At 35.6% G+C, this 9,991-nt stretch overlaps 1 protein-coding gene across 2 annotated transcripts in view; it reads left to right on the top strand.

Annotated features, from left to right (window-relative positions):
* Positions 1–3,660, top strand: part of LOC106873545 (chromobox protein homolog 1) — a 14,058-nt gene extending 10,398 nt beyond the window's left edge. For both annotated transcript variants that reach the window (XM_014920950.2, XM_014920951.2), the window contains one exon: positions 1,484–3,660. In XM_014920950.2, coding sequence (XP_014776436.1) covers positions 1,484–1,631 — 148 coding nt within the window. In that variant the 3' untranslated portion in view covers positions 1,632–3,660. The remainder of the gene's footprint in view (positions 1–1,483) is intronic.
* The last annotated feature ends 6,331 nt before the right edge of the window (positions 3,661–9,991 follow it).

Below are 9,991 nucleotides of genomic sequence, written 5' to 3'. Positions count from 1 at the left end.
AAAAGGATAAAACTCTTTTAAAATTCTTATAAAAGAGTTTTATCCTTTTTTGAATTTACTTATATATATATATATATATATATCTTATGAAGGCACATTTCTCAGTGGTTAGGGTATTCAGCTCATGGCTGTAATGATGCGAGTTCAATTCCTGGTGGTGCCTTGTCCTTGTGCAAGAGGCTTTCTTTCACTTTGCTTCCAGTCCTCTCAGCTGGCCAAAATGAGTTAAACTTGTATTTCAAAAGATCAGCTGTGTTACATTGTGTCATGCTAAATCTCCCTGAGAACTAACTGCGTGAAGGGTATGTGTGTCTAGTGTGCTCAGCCACATGCACATTCATTTCACGAGCGGACTGTTGTGTTGATCAGATCTGGAACCCTCGTCGTAATCGACGGAGTAACAGTGATATCTAACGATCCTCAAGGTTAGTTGGGTTTTTTTCCTTGTCACATTTCGCACTGCCCTACCCCCTGCAAGAAATACAGAGGTAAAAAGAGGTGCAAGATGAGTGTATATACTAAGTTTTGTGACAGGAGTGGGGGACTTAAGTAACAATTACCGTAGAAACCCATGTAATTTACGCATTTTTTTTTCTTTTTTTTTTCACAAAAATAAAATTAAACTTTAGTGGGTGCATATATTACATGAGTAGGTCGTTTCCAGGATTTTTTAGAAATGTTTTTTTGTTGTAAAAGGACATACAAAACGTAAACATTCATTCTGGAAGTTGACTCATTTAATGTCAGAACAGGTTTTTATAGAAAAAATAACGATTTAAATATAATGAAGTTGACTTTTATTTATGTTGGATGGTATAATGCTTATCTTTTCTGTATAAATTTACTAAAACCATTAAATGGTTAACAACTTTTTGAAGTCTGACATTCATGCTAGTAATTACGGCCCAGGCCATATTTTACTCGGTTGAGTGGTGTCATCCAAGCTGATGTTTATTGATAATCGGACTTAATTTGCCACACACCTGTGCGTAATTATCAGCTTAGTTTTTGTTGATAATTCTTAACTTTTCCTGTAATTGATTTAAGACATACAGCAGTATGCTAAAGGTAGGACATAATCCCTTGTGGGCAAGAAATGTAAAATAAAGTTTATTATAAACAACACAAACACTTTATAAATTTAATAGCTTTTAATGTGATACCTGTTAAACAGAAATTACTTTTAATGAAAATTTGATAAAATCTAATAAGTGAAATTATGCTAAATACAACTAAATTGAACCCCACCACCACATCGACAATTCTGAAAACTTTTGGGCGTGAATTTTACATGAGCAAAACACTTTTTTTTTTTTTTTAAACAATTTTTATCCTGAAAAATCACCTGTGTAAATTTTTCTTACGGTACACAAGTGGGAAATTGTTTTTGAGAATTAGTATTAATTTCGATGTCATTGCAGTATGCCCACACGCACACATTGTCGCAGTGGATATTATTTTATTTTCTTTGTTTTTGTTGTAGGAAAGATAGTGATGAGGCAGATTTGGTACCCGCAAGACAGGCCAATGTCAAGTGCCCACAGATTGTAATTGCTTTCTATGAAGAAAGGCTAACTTGGCATACACACAATGACAATGAAGATGAAGAAAAAGAGGAGAGCAAGTCATGAATTACAAATGATTAAGTTTGTTTCAGCAATTTTTATGTCCACATTTTGTACAGTCAATCATCTTGTGTAGTGTCCTATAACAGTCTGTCTGGGATGTGTGGCAATTTTATTTGGCAGAGAAACTGGTACAAGAGCATGTTTTATTACAAATCACAAAACAAGATGAGTATTAATAGTTCATCTCTCAAAATTCATTGATATTGTCACGCCAACTTCTTTCACCCACCCCCCCTATTGCTGTACCATTTTTGGATGAATGCTTTTCATTGTTCTATGGAAATCCCTGCTGATGAAAGTGAATTAGGTCTTGTTTGTGTTTGGGAATGAAATAGGGACATTGCTGCTACTGCTGGGATTAGTTGGTATTCAAAAAAAAAAAGCCAATATTACAAAAAGCCAGCTTTAAATGCTGATAAATCCAAATTACACAACCTACCCACTTTAACTCCCCAGGAATTTATTGTATTTTACCTTTTTTTACTTCTCTATCTTCATTCAAATATTCTTTTTAAACATTACTTCATTTAACAACCAAATTTCACCTCCTTTATAAATCTCTGCCTCTCTTTTTAGGCAAGGTAAGCAACTGTTTTTATTATATAAGAATTGTCCACATTTGTAAGCTTGTAACAATGACATGGAACATCAATATTTGACAATTAAACATGAAAGTAATTAAATTGTTAATTATAGGTTTTCAAAGTGGACTTTTTGCAGTCATGTATTTTATTTTTACAAAAAGCTATTGTACTTACAACTTAATTAGATTTACTCATTCACAAAAGTTGTATATATCTCCATGTAACATATCTATGCCATTTTCTTTAGAGACCGTTTCATTGTGATCATGACTCATCTGATTTCATTATCGGTGACATACACTTGATGATTGTACAGTAGACAACTGGTCCAGCCAAGTTTGATTGTAATGAGCTTGGTGGGGTTTGCTGCAAAGATTGTTAATTTGGTTCAAGTAGTAAATTACGTAATATCTTATAAAAAGATTGGATTGAGAAGAATTGTATGGGGGTAGGGACATTGTCACGTTCCCAACTGCTTCTCACTCAACACTTTACTTGGATCATCACTAAAGAGGCTACAAGTATATGAATTCTCATTGTCATTAGTACCTTTAAGAATCTCATATTGAAAATTGCTGTTTGTACTGTATTGTTCATTTGTGAAGACTTGCTGGATTAGGATGCTGTATGTAAACTTGCTAATTTCCTTGATTCATTACTTGTATTAGAAAATGGTAGTGCTCCCATGCCTGTGTCTCGTGAAATAAATGGATTTTAATCAAATTCTTTCTCCTTTCCCTTATTTACTTTTTTCTTCTAGCACTTGAAGTACTTGTACCATTATTACAGCCAAAATTTATTTAGTTGCTAAAAACCTTATAATACATTACGATATTTTATATATATTGCAATACTATTATAAAAAAAGACATTGTTTGGCACCAAGATCGATGTTAAATTTTCTTGTTAGCAGTGACTACTTTCCATTTGATTTTTATGCGACTGACTTAATCAAAGACACGTGGAAAATATTTCAACTGCTCAAGTTAAAGCCACTTAGTGTGTGTATGGGCATGGTTTTTATTTTTACCCTTCCCTCTAAATTTCAGCATTGTTTGGGAGTTAAACCAGTTGAATGGTTGCACAAACTAATGCAACTTATTTACACTTGTGCCAAACTATTTCATAAGCAGAATTAGTTAATTGTGGTTGTGGGTTTCATATGATTTTTATTTTTCATCTAAGATTCAGCTAATTAAAAAAATTTTTTTTTACATTTACTTCTTGTGTCTAGATGCCTGTTGGTGTTATATATCTCTGATTTTTCCAACAAGTAGGTTCTAGTTAAGTTCTATGTCCCTCTTCATTCCCTTGGCAGTTAACTAGTAGTTATTGTAAAACTGTTACTGTTAGTAGACATATACTAGCTTTCATACACTACAATGTACTCGGATCACTACATTAACTGCTCCTCTTCATGTAATAAAATTAAACGTCACAGACAGAAATTGTGTTCACTGATTTTCATTATAAGAATTTTCTCTAAATATTTTTGACTTCTATTTTGTAATTAAACATAACTAAAACTAATAAAAGCTGTACTTTTATATGTAAGCAACATGTTTCTCTAGCTTTATATTTTTATTTTAAAGTGTTCGGTCTCTGTTCAGAATGTTAAAAATTTACATAATAAGGCCTCTTTCAAAGTTGTTCCAGCCTGGTGAGGCGGGGAGGGCAATCCTTTGAAAGAATTCAGGCACTTAGGAAATGTTTTTGACTTGGACTTTATTTTAATACTTGTTTAATTATAGTTTAAAATGTTTCTTCATTTGATATTCTGCTTTCTAAATGCTCAACCAGTTTTAATTGATCCACTTAATAATAGAAACATTTTTCTTTATAAAATTACAATTAATGGTAGTCCTGTTTGGATGATGTTGTCTGGAGCGAGCTATCTTTATTTTTCATTTTACATTTATCTGGATTCATTTCAAAATCTATTTCATTGGTTTTACAAATGTCATATTCTGTCATTATTCGAAGTGAATGAAATGAGAGGCTGTATCCCTTTTAGCATAATTCTCCATTTTGGCTCTTTATTAGACTTGTTTGTAAGTTACCTGCTTGTTGAATATGAATTGGTTTTTATAAATATTCTAGGTTATTGCCTAAACAATGCAAGGGGAAGCAAATAGTTTTAAAATTAAGATGGGTCCTGGTTATAAACTGCATTTTAATATTTGCTATAGCTGTGTGCATGTGTGTGTGTTTCGGCTTGTAAAACTAGGGTCTCTGAATGATTTCTAAGTCGGATCTTTCAATGTGTTGTTCATTTTTCTTAAAATGTAAGGTCGTTATAAAAGTACTGTTTTTTTTATTGATTAATAAGTAGGTTTTTTTTTTCTTTTTATTTGGAGTTCTGGGTGCTGGTTCTGCTCAGTGATCTAATCAAGTTGATTCATTAAGATATTAACATTATCTCGTAGCATATTTGGAACAATGTTGAGAGTAAGCTGAGATGTTCCATTGGAGATGTAAATCATGTGATCATGATTATTAACCGAGGTGTCAACGACATTTCGAGGAGCTGTTGGAAATGGTGTGGTGTGAATATATATTGTTAATTTAGTATGTTGAATATACAAGTTGAAGGGAGTGATTATGTTAATGAGGACCGGAATATTGCTGGAACTGGGAGCAGCAGAGGAGGAGTTAGAATGGTTTGGTGTGTGAAGAAGCGGAAAGAGCAACAAGAAGAAGAAAAGATTGTTGCATGGTGTGCTGCGAGAGAAATGAATATGTCCAGAAGTCGAGGAAAGATGCAGAAAGATATGACTACAATTGGGGAAGGGGACGAAGAGAAGGTTGTGACAGGGTTGGTGAACCTTCTTTTAGTAGTCGTAAAATGTTTGCTTTTTGTTGTAACAATTAAAGAAAACAATGATTACCCCCTTTTTCTTGCTCTCATTTTCTGCTTTATATTTAAATTGATTTCTTGTTGAGTATTTTACTAGGTATTAGAAATAAGACAACTTGTTTCACTTTTGACCACTTGTAATGTCCCCATTTGAATTGGACTTGGTCTAATTCTTGGTGACTATGTATAAAATTGGGTTTGATGGTACACAAATTTTTAACACTGTCTGGACCTTTCACAAGGACAAAATGGCTTAATAACTTTTATAGTTCAGTTCAAAAGACTTGTGAAAAGAAAGCTACATCATTTCAGAAGCAGGGGATTGTTGGCAACAAAGGAGGATTTGCTCAGAGGAATCTGCTTTGGGATTTTCTTTGACCCTTACTAGTATGGGGGTGGGTGGAATATCAAGACATGCAAACTATGGTAAAGGAGGAACTTTTCTTGTTGCAAGTGCCAATGTTAGCTTGATTTCATTATACTGCTTTCAAAATATAGTGGTCATGTTGGATCCTGCTGGATGGTCATGGCTAGAACACTTGCTGTGTGTTATCTTTATTGGAACTAAATAGTTTATAAATGGTAGTACGTACTATATAGTATACTAATATCTCACCCTGTTGTTCACTTTAATAATGGAATGTTTTGGTCTGAGTCATTGAACTATTAATCAATTTATTCCAACCACTGAACTGCAGCTATGGTGGGGATTTAGCAGAACAAATGAACCCGGATTGGAGCCTCACACACAGATAGTGTACCTACAAAATGTTCTGGCGTTAAATAAGGTTCCTGATTCCAGAGTTCTCTTTTGTCCTGCTTTCCTGTAGTGGTTTGCTTTTTTATAGGCAGGGATAAGTTTTACTCTTGGGCCAAGCTGGGAATACCAGGTATGCTTTAACAAAGGCTAAAGGACACCTCACTCCCAGTAAGTTGATAGCATACTGGACATTAACCTGGCGTTTCGGAATCGTCCAGTATTGCTGGATATTGACCCATTATTGAGTTCATCTGGTTTGTTTCTGCTGGGTTTCTGGGAAGCTTGTGTGGTAACCGGTTTAGTTTCTGCTGAACCAATGATGTAACTGCTTCTACCAGCTGCACTTGAGTGACCTATGATGCATTGAGTATTATTTTAATTACACAAGTGATGTTATTAAGAAGGAAACTAGATCCCAGAATGAAGAAGGAAAGCTTTGTTTTGGCCAGAAGAACCCTTTGTAAAAGATGAGATGAAACAGCAACTGATAGTAGGGTATAATAGGTTCAAAGAGAGGTTACAAGTGGCTGGGAGTGAGTTCATGTGGTGTGGCCTCCACATTATTTTGGGCCTGTGATTCTGCCTTGATGGAAACAACAGCTGAATAAGATTTATGTATTAAGATGGAAATTTTTTAAATTTTTTTATATTCTTTAAACCATGAATTTTTTGTTTGGATTTTTTGTCTTTAGAATCCTTATTCAAGATGATTGAGAAGTGCCATCTGCAATGAGGAAACTTATAAAGCTATGTTGGACATAGAATTTGATTGGGGGTGAGCAGAGGAAAACCCTGCTATACCGGGAGCAATACTCGTAACCTCTAAATTGGGTATGCAGTTGAAGCAGCGTGAAATTAAAATAGTTGCATCGTAGCTTATGTACACCATTGAAAGTAGGTTCATTTCGTCAACAAGGCTCAATGAAGGTTTGCTCATGAGTTGCTGCTCCAGTAAATTCAGTCCTTCTTCTGTATAAATACACAGCGCTCTTTAGTCTTGCTTTTGTCTGTCTCCTTTCATGACAATTACAGAATTTGTAAACATTCTGTCTTTTAGAATTATAAAGTTGAATCGGATATTGCTGACATTACTGTCTACAAAATTCTAAGCTTGATCCAGCATCGGCCAAAATTGATTCCAGATTCCTTATTTGTTAGATGTTTCCAAAGAAAAGCGGTTTTATTTTACTTTATGTCAATTCTACCAAATACAAACTTGTCTTTTAACTAAAATATTCTCTTTCGTTTCAGTCATTCGACTGGCCATGCTGGAGTGCTGCCTTTAGTCAAACAAATCGACCCCACGACTTATTCTATTGGTTGCATTTGCCGAACTGCTAAGTTATGGGGATGTAAACACCAGCATCGGTTGTCAAGCAGTATTGAGGGAATCAAGCACACCCACATATACGACGGGCTTCTTTCAGTTCCCGCCTACCAAATCCACTCACAAGGCTTTGGTTGGTCCAAGTCTATAGTAGAAGACACTTGCCCAAGGTGCCACGCAGTGGAACTGAACCCAGAACCATGTAGTTGGGAAGCAAGCTTCTTACCACACAGCCACTCCTGTTTAAAAACTAACATCATCATCGTCATTTTAACATTCATTTTCTGTGCTGGACTGGCATGGATGGTTTGGGAGAGGATACACCAGCTACCACTCTCTGATTTCGCACACACATGCTCTCATACATGGGACGTTTTAACCCTCTTCTTACCATATTTCTGTTGAAATATACCATTTAATTTCCAAAGTTTTGAGGTATTTCGTGAAATAACTGCATTTTGGAACAAATTAACATGAAATGTAGAAGAAAGTTTTTGCTAACCAACCACATGGTTCCAGGCTCAGTCGCACTGCGTGGCACCATGGGCAAGTGTCTTCTACTATAGCCTTGGGCCGACCAAAGCCTTGTCTATGGATTTGGTAGACAGAAACTGAAAGAAGCACGTCGTATATATATATATATGTGTGTGTTTGTCCCCACACCATCACTTGACAACTGGTGCTGGTGTGTTTATGTCCCTGTAACTTAGTGGTTCAGCAAAAAGAGACCGATAGAATAAGTACTAGGCTTACAAAGAATAAGTCCTGGGGTCGATTTTCTCAACTAAAGGCGGTGCTCCAGCATGGCTGCAGTCAAATGACTGAAACAAGTAAAAGGAGAGTATAGGATTTAGTTTTCATGAGATAAAAAAAAGATGTGTATTACATATGTATGTATTTAATATAAATATTTGATATAAACACATGCATGTGATGTAAATGCCTCACAAGCCATTCGTAAAAACCTAGCTACTTTAGTACCTAAGAACAGTGTGTGGCACCTTGTCCAGGTTAGCAAATGCTAGAAACAGATGTCTGCTCTGAGACATGCTTCAGCAGCTGCCTCACTAGTGATGGAGATTGCATCCTTGTGCTGAGCCTCTCGTTTAAGCTTACTCTGTCATGGATCAATTGTGCTGTGACCTTATTAACCTGATCTAACAGTTTGATTCTTGTAGGCATCTCCTTTGTAGCAGTTTATGATGATCCTGCAATGCCAGTCATTGGTTATGACACCTTTCTTTTGGTAATCCTGTATCTTACCTCAGCAGATATTTTGAGCATTTCCTCAACTATTTCTAATAGGTCCATTAGTTATTTGCTCTTTTGTGTTCTTGCTTTCTCCCACCACTCTGCTGTCACATGGAATTGCTGGTCCCTCTGTGGGGTCAACATAAAGCAGCCCCTCTTTATCCCATGCATTCTCCACTTTCTGCACCATCTCATAATAGCACTTGTACATCATTTCCTTGTCTTCTATATCAATGGTGACTTGCTTTCTTCATTCTGCATACAGTTCTCTCCAATGATGTCTTGCTTCTGTATAACATGGTCTTGCAAACCCTAGACACTACATGCCTCTGATCCTCAAATTGCAGTATGTGTGCAGACCCCTTCCTTTTTGCCTCACCTTTAGCCAGGTATACCTGTCACCTAGATGTGTTAACAATTTGATAATGCTTCCTGTTACCATCTTTCATCCTGGTTTTCCAAGCTTTCACTGCCTTATCAATCATGTTATTCAACCTCATTATTCTTGGCCTGACTAAGATTTTGCCCAATTCACAATTCCGACCTGTTACCTTAACTGGGAATTTCGGATCTTTCTGAATTGACGGGCACCACTTTTCATTTATGTTTTATGTAGTGTTTTTGGTACCGAAACACTTTCAAATTTCGTATACTTGTATGTTTTGTGTTCGAAGTTATTTCATGTAAAAATTTTCGTATTTCAGTAATTTCAACCAATTACTGACGTCTATTGAGGTGAAAACAATTACTGCTGTGAATTGTGAACACCACACGTTGTACAGTGTAATGGGATCTTTTCCCTTGCATAAAATTAGTGCCGTTGTTTGTCAACAACAACTATCAGCGGTACTGTTATTTATAACATCGTTTGTACTGGTTTTAGGGTTCGGGTTTTAGAGTTATGATTATTTTTGCTATAACCTAACTCATAACTCTAACCCTAAACCCTTACTAGGGAATACCAATATAATTACCAGAGAATAACGATCTTGACACCGGCAAAAATTATTGTTTACGAAAACAGCAGTAACTATTCAGCTGAATAGATGTCAGTGATTGGTTGAAATTACAGAAATACGACAACTTTAACATGAAATAACTTGCAATATAGACATTTTTGTTAAGAAGGCTAAGAGAAAAAGATGTTTTATATGACACATTCTACCAGTATCCCAAGTTTGAAAGTGTTTCATTAAGAAAACAAGTGGTGCCCGTCAATTCAGAAAGATCTGGAATTTCTATAAAATAACATGCTTGTCACCTTTGCTACAGACATCTAAATTTTCCTCCATACTGTTATAGACATCAATTACAATTTCTTTAAATCCATTTCCAGTTGCAAAGTGTTAACTTCCATACCTTTCTTCATAATCTCCTTCCATTTCTGTCTTTGACTCTATGATGGATAGTGCATATTTTTGGCAGGAAAGCTTTCGGTGTTTGTAATGGCTCTTCTGATTTGGGTCTCCACTAAGCTTGGCTGGTGTCCTGAAGTGTGTGTGTTGCATATTGTTAGGTCAGTTGCAGCACAGAAGTCTGTTAGTCTTATGTCTTGAACCATATCCACTTCTTCAACTTGGTTAT

This window comes from Octopus bimaculoides, chromosome 6 (genome assembly GCF_001194135.2).
Source record: "Octopus bimaculoides isolate UCB-OBI-ISO-001 chromosome 6, ASM119413v2, whole genome shotgun sequence".
Lineage (NCBI taxonomy): Eukaryota > Metazoa > Mollusca > Cephalopoda > Octopoda > Octopodidae > Octopus > Octopus bimaculoides.
This window is presented reverse-complemented; position numbering and strand designations above follow the sequence as displayed.